The sequence below is a fragment of the Galeopterus variegatus genome, unplaced genomic scaffold, assembly GCF_000696425.1.
Source record: "Galeopterus variegatus unplaced genomic scaffold, G_variegatus-3.0.2 Scaffold10504, whole genome shotgun sequence".
NCBI lineage: Eukaryota > Metazoa > Chordata > Mammalia > Dermoptera > Cynocephalidae > Galeopterus > Galeopterus variegatus.
In genome coordinates, this window is record NW_007736615.1 from 27,933 (window position 1) to 46,979 (window position 19,047).

Sequence of the window (19,047 nt, forward strand, 5' to 3'; positions counted from 1 at the left end):
TTTTTTTTTTTTTTTTTTTTTTTTTTTTTTTTTTTCTGTTCTCTATTTTGGACATCTGTGCTGTAATATTTATTATTTCCTTCCTTCTGTTAGCTTTATGTTTAATCTGTCCTCCTTTTTCTGATTCCTTCAGGTGTAAATTTAGGTTGTAGATTTCTTTCTTTTCTTTTAGCATAAGCATTTCACAGCTATATATTTTCCTCTTAATACTATTTCACTGCACCCCATACTTTTATGTTATGTTTTCTTTTTAATTTTCCTCAAAGTATTTACTAATTTTCCTTGTGATTTATTCTTTGATTCATTGGTTGTTTAAGAATATGTCATTTAGTTTTCATGCATTTGTGGATTTTTTAGCTTCTCTTCTCTATTGATTTCTAGTTTCATTTCATTGTGATTAGAAAACATACTTTGAATGACTTTGACCTTTTTAAATATATTAAGATTTATTTTGTGCCCAAACATTTGGTCTGTTCTGGACAAGATTCCATGTGTATTAAGAAACATATGCATCCTGCTATTGTTGGGTGAAATGTTCTGCATGTGAGTACTAGATCATTAGTGTACAATGCTGTACAAGTCCTCTGTTTTCTTATTAATCTTCTAAGATTTCTTATTAATCTTCTATCTGTTTATTCTATTCATTATTAAAAGTGGGGTAATGAAATCTGCTATGATTATTGTAGAACTTGCTATTTTTCTCCTCAATTCTGTCAACATCATATATTTAGAAGCTCTGAGCTTTGGTGAATATATATTTATAATTGTTGTTCTTCTTGGTTAATTGGGCTTTTTCATTATATAGTGTCTTTGTCTCTTGTAAAATTTTTTGACTTTAACTCTGTTTTTTCTGATATTTTGGATATTAGCTTAGCTATTACTCTTCTCTTTTGGTTACTACCGGCATGTCGCTACATGCATGTCCTTTCATTTTCAACCTAAATATGTTACTAGATTTTAAGGATATGTCTCTTAAATAGCATAATTGTATTCTGTTGTTTGTATCATTTTTTCAAATTCATTTGTTTTCACTGGAAAGATTAAAACATTTACATTCAAGGTACATACACTTTGGGGAAGACATACTGTTGCCATTTTGTTATTTGTTTGTTTGTTTTATGTCTTGTAGCTTTTTTTGCCCCTCATTTTCTTACACACTGCCTTCCTTTGTGTTTAGTTGATTTTTGTGATGACACTTTTTTATCCCCTTGATAGTAGCATAGTCGTGATAATATTGTTTTTTATATTTGTCCATGTGTTTATCTTTACTGGGGAATTCTATATCTCTGTATAGCTTTGGGTTGCTCTCTAGCTTCTCTTTACTTCAACATGAAGTAGACCCTTTAATATGTCTCGTAGGACAGGCATAGCAGTAATAAACTCCTTCAGCTATTGTTTATCTAGGAATATCTTAATTTATCCCTTATTTTGAAAGGCATTTTTGTCATATATAGATTTTTTTTAATACTTTAAATTCACCATCCCTCTATGTTTCTTCTGGTGTTTGCGATTTCTGGCCTAAGTTGATGCTGGAATTACGTAGGGTTAATTAAAGTAATAATGAAAGTGTTCTGTGTATTTTTAGTATCCATCAGGGCTGGTCCTATTAAGTGGCTGACAAATTATATTATATAAAACTACTGAGGTATAGCTAAATGTTCAGGAATAAACCCAAGGAAATGAACACGTAAGTTATTTTCCCTGAAATTATGTATATTTTCAATAACCATGTTCAGGTAAAAAAAAACTTCTTTCTCCCACTGATTCCATAGGGACCTGTTTGTGTAAAACGGTATTCTTACTTATCCTCTGAGACTACCTTGTTAAAACCACTACATATAGAGCTATGTGTTTAGGTTGTTTCATGCCTCTGAATCAGTTTTTTAAGAGCTAATTAAAGTTTTTATGAAAGAGACGGTAGGAAAGAAACTAGCCTGAGTTACCTAAGGAAAACATTAAAAGACATGACCTTCCCTCCCCCAAAATATTTTTTTTCTTTTTCTAATGATCTACATTCAAGGAAAGAGATAAAAATCTTTGAGAAAAGGGAATACACATTTTGCATCACCCATGGATGAAATAAAGAAACAAGTAGATTCTAGGAAACACAGATCTTTTTTTAAAGGATATCATAGGAGTGAGAGTCATCTTTCATTCTAACTGTATTTCATACTGTATGAATCTATTGAAGTAACAAAAATAGAAATACCTTGTGACCTCTGGACTCAACTACAGGTTGGTATTTTCGGGGAGATGACATCACAAAGATTATATCATATTTATTTGTAGGGGAAAAAAGATGTTTCATAAACCAGTGTGTGCACTTTCCAATTCTGCTCTTGCAATACTCTGTATTGCATTTATGTAGCCAAAATATACTTACTGGCAACTAATAACTGACACCAGATTCAGCACTTTCAGTAAAACAGTGAATATGTTAGGCATACAGCTCTCTGGTGGCTACAAGTAGTGGAGCAGAAAGGAAAAACAAAGAAAATACTATGTAGAAATGATATTATGGAGAAATTACAATAAGATATAGACGAAAAACATGGCAAGTCACTAGATTGTTACCTGTAACATATTTGGCTCCGATTAAATTGATGCTAAAATAGGTGTATTTCAGAAAGCCCTCATAAAAGAAAATGAAGCAGAGAAGTTTACAACATTCTACAGATAATTGTTGATGTGCTTGATATTTCTGTACAAGGGGCAGAGGAAAAAGAGAAGACAGGAAGTTTATAATGGGTATAAATTGACCTTACCTCCTACAACATTCTTCCTTTTATTAAGTTCCATAAGCACTAGCTTTTTTGTCTCTTCCTGTTGGTTCCTACTTAGTAGCAATTTTTCTTGATGTTTTCACTACTAGAGTGTGTAATATCCCAGACTCTGAACAGTTTAAGCTCCATCATTCAAGCACTAACTTAACTGTGACATTCTCACTATCCAATTTGACACCCAGGCACATTAGTCACTATTCCTCATTTTATGGTGCTTGAGTTTTTCTTGCAGTATCACCTCCATGATCTGTCCATTTCTTTATTTCCAGTGCCTAGAATATGTTTTTTTATACAGTAAGTATACTCAGTAAATAATTGTTGAATTAAGTAGTAGTATGACTTTAGGTAGAATCTTTTACTGAAATGAATGGACAAAGTGATTTATAGGTACCTGTGATCATATGAAATGATAACAGCATTGTCTTTCATACTACTAAGTACAATAATTTGGCCTGTGGTTACTAATTTTACTATTCTAATACTAGTGAATTTAAATACCCCAGATGATAAATTTGAATTATTTTTAACAGCAGATAAAGTTCTTGATGAATGAATCTTCATATTTTTCAACATCTTGTTGTGATCATCTTGGCATAGCAATTTTATCTTCACAAGAATTGACAGAAAGCAAGGGGGAGAAAAGACATCATGCCTCCTCTCAACACTTCTCGTCCGTCTCCTGTCACCTTTTTGCTGATGGGCATCCCAGGACTGGAGCACCTGCATGTGTGGATTGGGATTCCATTCTGCTCTATGTATGTGGTGGCTGTCGTGGGGAATGTCACCATCCTGGCCGTGGTGAGGGCAGAACGCAGCCTCCACGAGCCCATGTTCCTCTTTCTGTGCATGCTCTCAGTCACTGACCTGGTCCTCTCCACATCCACATTGCCCCGCATGCTCTGCCTCTTCTGGCTCGGAGCCCATGACATCGCCTTTGATGCATGTCTGGCCCAAATGTTCTTCATCCACAGCTTTACTGCCATGGAGTCAGGCTTCTTCCTGGCCATGGCCATTGACCGCTATGTGGCCATCTGTGACCCACTGCGCCTCACCACCTTTCTTACTCACACTCGAATCAACATCATGGGTATCATCGTGGTGGTTCGGGGCATAGCTTTCTTTTCTCCACGCCCCATCCTGCTCAAGCAGCTGCCCTACTGCAGGACACGAATCATTGCCCACACCTACTGTGAGTTCATGGCTGTGGTGAAGCTGGCTTGTGCAGACACAGGGTCCACCAAGCGTTACAGCCTCAGTATGGCTTCCATCATCGGTTCCTGTGATGCTGTCCTCATTGCTGTATCCTATGCCTTCATCCTCTGCTCTGTGTTCCACCTGCCATCCCGAGAAGCTAGCTTTAAGGCTTTGGGCACGTGTGGCTCCCATGTCTGTGTCATTCTTGTTTTCTATTCCACAGCTGGATTTTCCATTTTCACTCACCGTTTTGGGAAAAATGTGCCAGCTCATGTTCATATTTTTATTGCAAATATGTACATTTTGGTGCCCCCTTTTCTCAACCCCATCGTGTATGGAGTAAGGACCAAGAAAATACGTGATCATGTTTTCAGAACACTAAGGATCAATGTTGCTTGATATTAGTTGATAAAAGAGATGACTTAAGACTAAGCATAAATACAACAGATGAAGTAGGGAAGATGACAAACAGCTTTCATTCCCATAACCTGAATGCATTCATAATCTTAAAGTTCTGTTATACTGGATGTTTGTAAATTTCAAAAAAAAAAAAGTTTAATTCAACAAGTTGTTTCAGCTTTTTCATTCAGTAAATACTGGAAAAAAGATTGTTAATTTTCCTCTGACTATGCGTCTTTTGAAGGATAATTATGAATAAAGAGTGAACAGTGCAGGAAGGGAAAAAATGATATGTAAACACTATAGAAGAAAAAAATAAGTTAAAAAGTTATCTAGAGCACTGAGTGCTAGATATTATACACCTGGTAGTTTGAAATCATTTCATTCATGTGTGTGGCTGTGATTTTATAGAACAGGTTACGAATATTGTGTCTGTTCTCTAATGGAATCAAACTGAAGGTTTTTTATTGATCCAGATAAAGGAATAGGAGTAATAATACAAAAATATTAAAAATTGGTAGAAGAAGTGAATCCTAAAAAATAATGAAACAAATATGAAGTCTCCCATTTTGGTGTTATGGTTGCTGTGTTTTCTAGAGAAAAGCTGATAGAAGTATATTTTATAAAATATGTCAATATTCTGGAGTCTATTGACTGCTAAAAATTGAGGTCATGAATTCCAAGTTTCATATTTAGTGGTCAAAACTAACACATTATAAGGCTATCGTATGCATTGGGTTTCATTTGATTAGGTGATCTACAAACCACTATGAACACACATGACCTGAAACATGGTATTAACAACAATGTTGAAACACTTCTTCTGTTTAATACCCCTGTACCAAAGACTTAGTTCCTTCTTTAGCTCATTGTCACTATTTTCCCAGGCCAGTTATCCATGTCTCATTTTTCTAATTCCTGTGGGTTGTGTTTCATGTTTTTAATTTGTAAAAATTGTTGTTTGGATACTTGTGCTCTTAAAATTTTCACCATCACTCCTTGCTTATTACTTAGTTATGCATGAAACTCACATGCATAACTAACCAAAAACTAACATCACTGAGTTCACCAATACTCAGTTCATAATTCAAATTTGGTGACAATGTAAAGTTTTCTATTTTGAAGAACTTGATGTATTTGTTTTACTTTCCTTAACTAAGAAATCAGGATCAGAAGCAATTTGAGTATATATTAATGAGTTTTATTTGGAAGTAGTCAATTTAAAATTCATGTAGAATATTAAATAGTGCACATCCTGTAGTAGAAAAGTCTCAACTAAGGGAAAATATTCAAATATCTTCCACGTATAAGTAAGGAAGGTATTTATTATGAGTGAAATCACTCAGAGAGGAATTGTATAACAAAAAGTACAGAGAATCTGAAAAATGATGAAATTTGGGCTACCATGCTCCATCCATCTTATTTAAGTGTCTCAGTTTTCATTTTTTTATTGAGACACAATTGATTATACATATCTGTGGGGTGCAAAGTTGAATATCAATACCTGGAGTCAATATGTGATGCTCAAATCAGTATACATTATACAATGTAATCATTTTTTTTATGGTGACTCTAAGGCATTGTTTGGAAGTTCAGAATACCATGTCCCTGGTCAATCTTGTTGCCTAAACAGCCTTCTAAGTTTTGACTTAGGTTTTCTTTCCTATTGTGTTTGCCCATTTGATTGTGGATATGGATTGTGGTCTTAGAAACATAGGAATTTTCATTCCAAAAAAAAAAAAAAAACTCTCTTTCCTTCTGAACAAAGTATGTAGGCAGAATGCTCCAGCAGTTTGAAAAGATAATTTTGTTTTGTTTTGTTTGTTTTTTTTTTTGGTTTGGGTTTGTTTTATCAAAAAAACTGGGCCACAATGGCGATGTTATTTCACCTTTTAATGCCTATTTTATTTAAAAGTTGATTGAAACTTAAATAAGTGTTTATAGTAATAGTAAATCAGCTGCAATTCCAAAGGACAGTTACATAGATTTATTTTGCAGCTTCTCTGAAACTACAGAAAGCTCTGCCTCTGTTTAAATTCCCTATGTATCTGCATGAGTCTGAGATAGTCTCTGTTTTCTCCTGTTCTGTTATTCCTACTAATAGTACCCCTTTCAATTTATTTTTCTACAAATTTGAAGTGTGTTACCTCTGTCAGTAGGACGTGGATGACTCAAGCTATATTTTTAAGTTTTTGAAGATTTTATTTATGTAGATATGTTTGTAATTTTATATGTATGTATGTATATATTTTTGAAATGTAATTAAATACAGTAAAATAAACAGATCTTAAATGTACAGTTGGTAAATTTAGACAAATGTGTAGGCTATGTACACAACCCAATCATACAGGACATTTTCTACAGCCCCCAGAAAGTTCACTCTGTTTTCTCTATTGAAAGTTCACTGATCGGTCGATGTGTATTTTATGAAATGGGAGTTGTTGTTTTTTTCATCAACTCATTCACAATTTTTGCTTACGCATTTACACGCAGTTTTAATTAAAAATAATATATTATTTTATTTATACCTATTTGATCTCCTTGTTGTAGTACTCTCTGAAAAATGTTAGATGCCTATTATACTAACCCTGAATTAATTAATCTTTCTTCATCCTCTCCCTCTACTGCACTTTTTCATCTCCTTTTATTTCTTACCCTCCTTTTTTTCATATTCTCATTCCCACCCTCACCTTTCTAATGCAGCTGATAAACAGCATTATTTAATTGGAAGGATTGCATTTTATTTCCTTTAATTAAACATGTCTTTTCATGATAGATACCCAGACTGAACACATATTCTTACATTTTGTAGAATTTAGACTCTGTGATATTCTCCTGAGTGGTTTAATAGCTTATTGGTTAAAGATCCAGGCTTTGTGTTAGACTGTCTGGGTTCAAGTCCAGGACTCTTCCCCTGGCTAGCTTTCTTGCTATTTAATTCTTCTGTGCCTCAGTTTCTCGCTATAGAGAAATGACTGATTAAAGAACCTTGCTCATGTGGTTGAGTGAGGATTAAATGAGATAGGTAAAAATCAGTGCAGTGGCTCAAAGAAAACACTCAATAATACTAATTATCTTATTCTTCCCCAATGACCATATTTTCTCCACTCTTCGCTTATTTAAAGTATTTTAGGAAATGACTGTTATGTCCTATTTAACATCTTTGCAACTCTGCAATATTTGAATTATTTTATGTTTATATAATGAAAATATTTGATTCCATTCTTTGTTAGCCACATATTTGCTAAATCTAGCAACTTCTCAATTTTACTTTTTATTTTTCTCTTGAGTATTTTGTTTAATACTATGCTATATAACGATGACATTATTAAATCATTCTGGAGAATGAGATAAAATTATAAAAGAGCAATAGAATAATGATAAGAAGTAATCACTTTTTATCTCTTCTGTTGGCACAACATAATCAAACAATAAATCTTGTGTTGACCCTGTTGACACAATAAATGAATAAATTCACTTATTTATTCATTTATAATGTTTCCAATAAATGTCTTTCAAATTGGATCAGATTGATTTGAACTAGTTTTCATAACTCTCAAATTTATTCTCTCAGCATTATTAGGTAATTTTTTTCTCTTCTTTGTTCCTTAAAAGAAATTTGCTTGAACAGACCCTAATTAAGTTGTTTAGAATCCTTTGATACCTGACGTATCTAGTAACTATTGAAACAAAATCACTCGCCTGAGAGTGCAAGGATCCTGCAGGTTTCTCTGATTGTTCAGGGCCTCCAGCTCCCTTGCTTCATCATGCAAACTAAGCAGATGAAGTAATCTTAGAATGTTACCGACTAAACTGTAACAACAGGTTATAATATGTTTGATGCCATTTTGATACTGTCACATATGCTTTTCTCTCTTCCTAAAATACCTTTTAGTGCTATGTATATATCACCATCATACCCTTTCAACTCCTGTTTATCTTTTATGATACAGCTCAGTGTCAACCTAAGGAAGTCTCCCCTGGTGTATCACTTTGTTAATTTCTGTATATTGATATGTTAATAACAAAGAAATTATATAACATTACCACTCATGTTTTTAGCCTTAATATCAAACATAATCAAAGGATATTTCACTAACTTATTTTTAATTGTGGCAAAATATACATAAAATAAAATTCATCATTTTAACCAGTTTATGCATACAGTTCAGTGGCATTAAAAAGATTCACATTGTTTTTCAACCATCACCACCATCCATCTCCAGAACTTTTTCATCTTCCCCAACTAAAACTCTGTATCTACTCAACACTAACTCCCCATGTTCCCCTTATCACCAGGAAACCACCACTCTACTTTCTGTCTCTATGAATCTGACTGCTCTAGGTACCTCATTCACGTGGAATTACATAATATTTGGGGGTTTTTGAATGGCTTATTTCACTTAGCATAATTTCCTCAAGGTCCATCCATATTGTAGCAGGTATCAGAATTTCCTTATTTTGGGGGTTGGATAATATTTCCATTGTACGTCTATATCACATTTTGCTTATTCATCTGTCAATGGACATGGTTTATTTCCACCTTTTGGCTATTGTGAATAAGGCTGATGTGAACATGGATATACAAATATTGTTTGAGTGCCTATTTTCACTTAATTTGGATACATACCTAGAAGTGGAATTACTGGAACAAATGGTAATTCTGCGATTAATTTTTCTAAGAACTGCCATATCTTCTTCCACAGAAGCTGCATCAGTTTACATTTTCAACAGCAATGCACTAGGATTCCAATTTTTCCACATCTATGCACTTTGTTTTACATATAACAGTCATACTAGTGGATATAATGAGGTATCTCATTGTGGTTTCTATTTGCATTTCCCGAACAAGTAGTGGTGTTGAACATCTTTCCATGTGCTTATTGGCCATCTGCATATATTCTTTGGAAATGTCTGTTCAAGCCCTTTGTGCATTTTTTAATCCAGTTTTGTTTTTGTTATTGTTGATTTTTAGGAGTTCTTTATATATTATTGATATTAAATTATTATCATGTATATAATTTGCAAATAGTTTCTGCTAGTCTGTGGGTTGCTTCTTCACTCTGTTAACAGTGTACCTTGATCTGTTTTATGGCACACGCCCTGAGTAAATAATGATAGACACTCACTGTTAAAGTCAGGAATTAGGGATTTTACTACTCGGTTGGCCAGCTATCTCCCCAGAAAGCCTGGTCAGAGAACAGCCCCCAGCCTCATTAGGGAAAAGTTTATAAAAGCAAAAACCACATCCTGTTTGTCATACAGGATGTTCTGCAAGAGCAAGCAAGCTGGTTTACAGAAGCCAAAATAAGCCAGGTAAGCTATTTTTATTGGCTACTCAGCCTGTCTTCAGGCAGTTTCCTAAATTTTTTTTTTAACAGATGGTTAAATAGGTTACTGTGATTCTGAATTAAAACTAGGTAAAACAGCATTTTGGGTAAGGGTCTTTATCACACCTGTATGCAAGGGCAGGAAGTGTGGTTACTTGAGTAGAGGTCTGCTTTAGAGAGCAACTCTGTTTGTTATTTACATAGGAAAGAGCTGGCAGTCTGTGGTTTTCTTGCTAACACAGGAACAGACTTGTGACCACAGAGCTACAGAGTGCAGAAATGCATTTAGCTGTTTTTACAACTGGGACAAAGATGGAGTCAGTCATGTTAGCTTTGACAGATGCACAAAAGTTTTTAATTTTTATCAAGTTTGATTTATCTGTTTTCTACTTTTGTTGCCTATGCTTTTAGTATCTTATCCAAGATATTATTACCAAACCCAATGTAACAAAGCTTTTGTCTACTGTTACATTTTTTCCTAAGAATTTTATAGTTTTACATTTTATATTTATAACTTTGATTCATTTTGAGTAATTTTTATATGCTGTAAAATATAAGTCCAAATTCATCCTTTTGCATGTGGATATTAAGTTGTCCCCATACTATAAGTTGAAAAGACTGTTCTTTCTTTGTTTAATGGTCTTGGCACTATTATAGAAATCATTTAACTATATATGAGAGGGTTTATTTCTAGCCTCTCTATTCTATTCCATTGACTTATATGTCTGTCTTTTTTATTATTATTGATTGTATAAATCCGTGGGGTACAGTGTTGAATATCAACACCTGTGTGCAATATTTGATGCTCAAATCAAGTAATTAGTATATTCAACATTATACAATGTAATCATTTTTTGTGACCCTCTACCAATTTCTCACTAACCCTCCTTCCCTTTCCCCTTTCCCACCACTAGTGGACTCAATTCTGTTCTTTCCTGTTGAAAATCCAATGAATTATTGTGATTGTTGTATCTTTCTTCTTTCTTTTTTAAATTTATTTGGGGTTTTTTTAGCTCCAGCTTATGAGTGTAGACATGTGGTACTTCTCTTTCCTGCCTGACTTATTTCACTAACATAATTTTACCCAGACTCATCCATGTTGCTGCAAATGGCAGAATTTCATTCTTTTTTATGGGTGAGTAGTATTCCATTGTGTGTATATACCGCATTTCTTATACAGTCATCCATAGTGGACATTTAGGTTGATTTCATATCTCAGCTATTGTAAATAGACCTTTAATAAACATGGAAGTACAGGTATCACTTCAACATAGTGATTTCCATTACTTTGGGTACATACCCAACAGTGGGATTGCTGGATCATATGACAGTTCTATCTGTAGTTTGAGAAACATCCACACTGTTTTCCATAATGGCTGTACTAATTTACAGTCCCATCAACAGTGTAGGAGAGTTTCCCTCTCTGCACATCCTCACCAGCATTTGTTATTCTCTGTCTTTTTGATAATATCCAGTATAACTGGGGTGAGATAATATCTCCAAGTGGTTTTGATTTGGGTTGCCCTGATGATTAGTGATGTTGAGCATGTTTTTATGTGTCTATTGGCCATTTGTATACCTTCCTCTGAGAGATACCTATTTGGCTCCTTTGACCATTTTTTAATCAGGTTACTAATTTTTTAAATGTTAAATTGTTTGAGTTCTGAAGTTTTCATGCACAACTCCAACACTATATGTCTGTTTGATGCCATTACCACACAGGTTTAATAACTATAGTTTTGAAGTTAGTTTCGAAATCAGGAAGTATGAAAGCTCCAACTTTTCTCTTCTTTTTAAGATTATTTTGGCTATTTGGGATCCCTCGAGATTCCTTTTATAGGAATTTTAGATTGAATTTTTTTTATTATTTCAGCAAAAAATGTTGCGGGGACTTTGATAGGGATTGCATTGAATCTGTAAACCACTTTGGATAGTATTGACATCTCTAGTCTTTCAATCCATGAACATAAGAGTCTTTTCATTTATTTGTGCCTTCTTTAATTTCTTTTGGCAAAATTTTGTCATTTTCAATGTACAAGCATTTTGCCTCCTTGCTTTGCTTTATTCCTATTTATTCTTTTTTCATAATATTGTAAATTGAATTATTTTCTTACATTCCCTTTCAGATTGTTTATGGTTATTATACAGAAATGCAATTGATTTTTGCATTTTAATTTTATTAGTTCTGTCAGGTCGTTTTTGTTTGGTTGAGTTTTTTGTTTGTTTTTGTGTGTGTCTGTGACACAGATAATTTTATTTCTTTTTTTCCAATTTGTATGCCTTTCATGTATTTTTCTTGCCTAATTGCTCTGGCTTGGTCTTCCAGTACTATGTTTAATAGAAATGGCAAAAGCAGGCATATTTGTGTTGTTCCTGACCTTACAGAGAAAGCTTTCAATATTTCACCATTGAATATGATGTTAGCTGTTGATAACATCTTTTATATAAGGTCTTTATACTCTTGAGGGTGCTGTTTTGGACTGTTCCTTTTGTAATCTTTAAAATTAGATTTTTTTTAAGGGGGAGGTCTTTCAGACTTTTATTTTTTCTTATTGAGGCATAATTGAGTATACATATTTTTGTAGTACAGTATTGACTACCACCATCTGTGTACAACATGTGATGAACAAATCAATATTATTAGCATATTCATTATTACAAATCCTAATTATTCTTTGTGCCTTTTACCCAACATCTTCCCAACCCTCCTCTCCCTTTCCCCCTCCCACCTCTAGTAAACAAAGATTTGTTATCTCCTTCTGAAAGTTCAACGTATTATTGTTATGTTTTCTTTCTTTCTCCTTCCTTCCTTCCTTCCTTCCTTCCATCCTTCCTTCCTTCCTTCCTTCCTTCCTTCCTTCCTTCCTTCCTTCCTTCCTTCTTTCCTTTCTTCCTTCCTTTTTTAGCACCCACTTATGAGTGAGGACTTGTGGTATTTTTCTTACTATGCCTGGCTTATTTCACTTAATATAATTTTCTCCAAACTCATCCACAAATTCTGTGAACAGCATAATTTCATTCTTTTTCATGGCTGAGTAGTATTCCACTGTATACCACAGTGTATACCACATTTTTCATATGCAGTCATCTGTCAATGGAAGTTTAGGTTGGTTCCATAGCTTAGCTATTGTAAATAGAGCTGCAATGAACATGGGAATGCATGTATCCCTTTGAAATGATAATTTCCATTACTTTGGGTATATACGCAGGAATAAGACTACTGGATCATATGGTAATTCTATCTGTGCTTGTTTGAGAAACCTCCATACTGTTTTCCATAGTGGCTGAATTTACATTCCCACCAACAGTGTAGAAGAGTTCCCCTTTCTCCACATCCTCACAAGCATTTGTTATTCTCCATTACCTTGGAAATAGCCAGTCTGACTGGGATCAGATGACATCTCAAAGTGGTTTTTATTTACATTGCCCTGATGATTAGTAATGTTGAGCATTTTTTCAAGTACCTGCCAGCCATTCATAAAACTTCCTTCAAAAAATGTCTGTTCAACTCCTTTGCTCATTTTTTAATTGGGTTATTTATTTTTTTTACCACATAGCTGTTTGAGTTCCTTGTATATTCTGGAAATTAATCCCTTATCAAATTTATTGTTTGCAAATATTTTCTCCCATTCTGTGGGTTTTCTTTTTACTCTGTTGATTGTTTCCTTTGTTGTGCAGAAGCTTTTTAGTTTCATATAATCCTACTTATTTTTTGCTGGTGTTGTTGTTTGCACTTTTAGAGTCTTATTCGTAAAGTGTTTGCCCAGTCCTATGTCCTGAAGTGTTTCTTCTCTGTTTTCCTTCTATAGTTTTAGAGTCTCAGGTCTTATGTTTAAGTCTTTAATCCATTTCAAGTTGATTTTTGTATATGGTGAGAAGTTCAGGTCTAGTTTCATTCTTCTGCATATGTATGTTCAATTTTCCTAGCACCATTCATTGAAGAGGAAGTCTTTTCCCCAACAAATGTTCTTGTGAAAGATCAGTCGGCTATAAGACTTTGTCAAAGATCATGTGGCTTTAAGACTATGGGTTGATTTCTTGGTTTTCTTTTCTCTTCCATTGGTCAAAGTGTCTATTTTTATGCCAGTATCATGCTGTTCTAGTTACTAAAGCTTTGTCATATAATTTGTAGTCAGGTTGCCTTATGCCTCCAGGTTTACTTTTTTTTTTTTCCCCTTGGGATTACTCTGGCCCTTCAGGGACCTTTGTTGTTCCTTATGATACAAGAGTATGATATTGGCACATGGAACCAACCTAAACATCCATTGATGACTACATATGAAAAATGTGGTATATATACACAATGGAATACTACTAAGCCATTAAAAAGAAGGAAATTCTGCCATTTGCAGCAATATGGATGAATTAGGAGAAAATTATATTAAGTGAGATAAGCCTAGCCCAGAGGGAAAAATACTGCATGTCCTCACTCATAAGTGGGAGCTAAGAGAGAAAGAAGGAAAGAAAGACCACAGTGGTGAGTTGAAATTGCAGAAGGAGACTACAGATCTAGGGTTGCTGGGGCAAGGTGGGGGAAGGAAAGGGGTATTAGGAAGAGGTTAAGTGGGAACATTGGGAATAACTGCAGTTTGAGGTAGTGGGCATGCTAATAACATTGATTTGCTCACCACATCTTGGGCACAGGTTCTGATGGTCAGCTCTTGCCCCCTCCATATGTATAATCAATAATAATAATTTTTTTTTTCCTTTTTTGTCTTTTTTCATGTCCGGCAATGGACCGCAACCCTCAGTGTCATGCCCGTACTAGACCGGGACCAGCAACGGGATCGCAACCCTCGGTGCTGCGCCCGCCCCTCGCTCAGCCAGTGAGCGGGAACCGGTCTGTATGTGGGATCCGAACCCTCGGCAGGAGCGCCGCAGCGCTCCCAAGCGACGCACTATAGCAGTGCGCCACCAGGCCGGCCCAATAATAATAATTTTAAAATAAAGTAAAATAAAATTAGATAACTATGAGGACAATACTATGCTGTTCTTTCTAATCAATCAATTACTGTAATCTCTAGACCTTTGTTATTATGAAAAGCATCTATATTAGTCAGAGTATAAGCAAATAACAGAAAGCAGTTGAATATTTGGTACAGAGCATTCTTAATACAGGTAATTATTTACACAAATTATAGAACTACTGAGAAGCTAAACATTTGACAGTGAAGACTAGCAGAAATTAGAAACTATAGTAAGCCACACTAACTCTAAGCCAGTGAAATAGAAACACCAGTAACATAATCACATTTCAGAGGTGTGAGTCTCGCAGTGGAAACAGAACAAGGCTGTCCTCTTCCAAGGGATCTGGAGCCATGAAATAGATGCAGCTGAAGAAAGCGAGAAATAGGGAGAAATACTCTTGTTTTCTATTCCTCTTTCCAGATATTTTCCTGCCAGTGAACCCATGGAATAAACCCAGCAGAAAAGCAGATGATCTCTTGTCCTGGTAAACACAGGCTGCAAAGTGATCCCTCCTGAAATGCAGTGCAGAAAAGGAGGATGAGAAGGAACATGTCTGCAGGAAAACAAATCTAATCATTGCTTAAATTCCCGACCAAAACACAGATAATGATATTCCTATACATGGGAATAATGTGTAGCCTGTATTTGATAAAATAAGTAAAGTCCAGGGGTATGTAGCAATAGGAAACTGACTAAGAAACTTCCTTGGACTTAAACTGTTTTTCAGAATTAAGTCTAGATCAAGTAAGTTACTCAAGAATACCTGGAGGTATTTGAGGATGTTAATGTGATCACACTGATTAATTAATAGACTCGTTGCCCCACAGTGTTCTCTACTCCTTCTATCTCTTACCTCTTTATGTTTTAAAGAAGCATTTAGTTTACAACAGCTTCATGTGCTTAAGCCCAAGAAGTACAACAAGTCAAGTGTCTCAAGAGGCCTGGAGTCCAGTGATCATCTCCTATTGATTTCTAAGCTCAGAGCACAGTTGGTAAAAACACCAAAGACCAAATCTCTTCAAGAGACCAAATGTGCTGGAGGGACTGGGAGAGGCTAGTGAAACTGCTTCCCACCTGAGAGCACCCTCATTAGAAGCTATGACTGTTCCTTGAAGGCTGCTGGTCCCCAAGGATAAGAAGTATTAGGCCACATATTATAGTTATAGCCAGTATTGAGCTGAGTCTGTCTGGGAAGTCAGACCATCTAGTTACAGAGGTAAGTCAACCAGGTTATATGCAGTATAGAGACAGTTAAGTTAGAGAAGGTGAATTCAGCACCTCCATGGGAAGGGAATGTTGAAGGCTAGAATGGAGACTGTAGGTTCATTCCTTAGTAATACTCAGTCCTGGTAGTTTTCTGAAAGGTGGTCCAAACTCTTGACTTTCCAAAAAGGAGTATAAAAGAAGGAGATTAACTCAATATTCAAGGTGAGATTTACTTGCTCTTCATAACTCTTATTAACCTAGCCCTAGAAATTAGTCCTGTACTGCATTGGTCAAAAAATTGGTCAAACCCTATTTTTTTTATTATACATAATTTTATGCAGACTAAAAGGATGCTTCATATTCTATAGGCTTATCATGTACTGATATTTGAACCAAAATAATGATTTATTTTTATTGTATATATTTAAGATGTGCAACATGATGTTTTGATACACTTACCTTGAGATGTATGTGTGTGTGTGTGTGTATGTATATATATCTGCACAAACACACATAGTGAAGTAATTAACATGGTCAGGAAAATTAACTTACGAGTTATCTCATATGGTTAACATTTTTTTTGTTTTTGTTTTGAAGAATACCTAAAATCTATTGTACCAGTATGCAATACAATATTATTAACTAAAAATAAAGATTTACTGGTTTAAAATTTATTCTTTCTGATAACCTAATATCTGAGAGCCAAGAGTTTTTAAATAAAAGTATGCTTGGGAAAGAAAAATCAGACTCGTGTATTGTGTGACTATGAGGACTATAATATAATATGCACCTTCTGTAAGAATCTGATTGATCATTTTAAAAAAGTACACAAATATCTAGTACCCTGAAAATCCTTGTTTTTCAGACTTAGTTACTTTCTCTATTGGATTGTCCTTTTTGAAATGGCAATTTCTTTTTTTTTTCCCCCTTTTTTTTGTCTTTTTGACTGACCGGTAACAGGATCGCAACCCTCGGTGTCGTGCCCGTACTGGGGACCGGCAACGGGATCGCAACCCTCGGTGTTGCGCCCACACGGCGCTCAGCCAGTGAGCGGGAACCGGTCTCCACATGGGATCCGAACCCTCAGCGGGAGTGCCGCTGCGATCCCAAGTGGTGCACTCTCCAGTGCGCCACTGGGCCAGCCCTGAAATGGCAATTTCTGACCATTCAGTCTGGCTGGTTTTCTGAAGATAAGGGTATTTTCTTTATTAACTCAATGACTCGCCTTTCAATATAGCACTGGCTTCATTCACACTTCTTCATTCTGATTTCTCAGCTACTTGCCCCAAGTGATCTTTAGTATTTCCCATCTTCTTTTTGTCATGTCTATAAGCACTATTATTAGGAATGAGTGAGAGGAGTTAATACGAATGGCTGATCTCATCCATGATGGCTGGGCCATTACTTTTTTGATGGTCTCAAAGGGTAGAAAATTACATCTCTACTACCTCTATGAGTTTTAGGATCTATACTGCCTCTCATATACTACTATTAAAATAGATCTAGCCAGCTGAACAGCACTTCCTGGGGAACAAAAGCAAATATTTATGTAACATACACACATGGAATATTTTTCTATTTTTTTTTTTACCCCCAAAAGCGTAGTCGCATGTATTTGATGCATTGAAAGATGGTGCTACTGAGGAAATTATTCAATACACAGTTGTATATTATTGGTCAACAACTTTCCCAGATCATAATGAAAAAGAATGCTGATATTACTATATTCATAATCTTTGTGATTTTTAATTTCAACAGGATCCTGAAATATCCATTGCCCACATAATGTTAGCTTTAAACAGGACCAATCTTCAACCTACCACCTTTCTACTACTTGGAATCCCAGGGCTGGAGGCTGACCACGTATGGATCTCCATTCCTTTCTGCCTAGTCTATCTATTATCACTGATGGGAAATGTTTCTCTTTTGTTAATTGTCAAGACAGACCCAAAACTACATGAACCCATGTACGTCTTTCTATGTATGCTCTGTGTGGCTGATTTGATGCTTACTTCTTCTACACTTCCTAAGATACTCAGCCTCTTCTGGTTCAAGAACAGAGAGATCTACTTTGAAGCCTGCCTCACTCAAATGTATTTTATCCATTCTCTGTCTACAATGGAATCTGGGTTCATCCTGGCCATGGCTTTTGACCGCTATGTGGCCATCTGTCACCCACTGAGACATTCTGCTATCCTAACACCTACAGTGATTGCAGGCATGGGTTTGGTCATTGTCTTTAGAGGAGCCATACTCCTCAGTCCACATCCCTTCCTCCTGAGGTGGCTTTCCTACTGCAAAACTAATGTCATCTCCCATACCTACTGTGAATTTATGGCCCTGATAAAGCTGGTTTGCAATAAGACTAAGATTCGTAGAGCCTACAGCCTAATTGTGGCATTCCTAACAGGAGGGCTGGACTTTATATTAATCATCACTTCTTACATTCTTATTCTTTTAACTGTCTTCAGTCTCCCATCCAAAGCTGCCCGGCGCAAGACCTTAAGCACCTGTGTCTCCCATGTATGGGTCATCTTGGTGTTCTATACACCAGCCTTTTTCTCTTTTCTCACCCATAGGTTTGGCCACCATATTGCTCCACATATCCACATTTTTATAGCCAATGTATATCTTCTTATCCCACCCATGATGAATCCTATTATGTATGGTGTTAAAACCAACAGGATCAGGGAGAGATTCTTTAAATTCTCAACAATCAAATGTGTTTGACTTTGTAAGTATTTGTAATTCATCAGGTCCTCAACAAAGATAAGTGTTCATAGGGAACAGTTAAAATGTATCGCGTTATCTTAAAGTGAAATGCTTTTCTATTAAAGCTCTGATTCCTATAGGCCATTAAATATATTAACTTCAGTGAGCAGTAACAAGAATAGAAAATACGGGCCGGCCCGGTGGCGCACTGGATAGGTGCGCCGCTTGGGAAGCGTGGCGGCGCTCCCGCCTGAGGGTTCGGATCCCACATGCAGACCGTTTCCCGCTCACTGGCTGAGCGAGGCGCAGGAGCAACACCGAGGGTTGCAATACCGTTGCCGGTCCCTGGTCCGGTACGGGGGCAACACTGAGGGTTGCGATCCGTTGCCGGACACGGAAAAAGACAAAAACGACAAAAAAAAAAAAAAAAAAAAAAAAAAAAAAAAAAAAAAAAA

The 19,047-nt window shown here is 35.7% G+C and overlaps 2 protein-coding genes across 2 annotated transcripts; both read left to right on the forward strand.

Moving 5' to 3' along the window:
* Positions 1–3,431: 3,431 nt before the first annotated feature.
* LOC103610030 (olfactory receptor 52D1-like) lies at positions 3,432–4,376 on the forward strand. Its single transcript, XM_008594268.1, has one exon. It carries the CDS (start codon positions 3,432–3,434, stop codon positions 4,374–4,376), a length of 945 nt encoding a protein of 314 aa, XP_008592490.1.
* A 13,289-nt stretch (positions 4,377–17,665) lies between these two features.
* Positions 17,666–18,610, forward strand: LOC103610033 (olfactory receptor 52K2-like). The gene has a single exon (XM_008594270.1). The coding sequence runs from the start codon at positions 17,666–17,668 to the stop codon at positions 18,608–18,610; it is 945 nt and encodes a 314-aa protein (XP_008592492.1).
* Positions 18,611–19,047: the final 437 nt, after the last annotated feature.

Coding starts and splice junctions, on each gene's coding strand:
- LOC103610030 (XM_008594268.1), top strand. CDS start 3,432: ATGCCTCCTCTCAACACTTCTCGTCCGTCTCCTGTCACCTTTTTGCTG.
- LOC103610033 (XM_008594270.1), top strand. CDS start 17,666: ATGTTAGCTTTAAACAGGACCAATCTTCAACCTACCACCTTTCTACTA.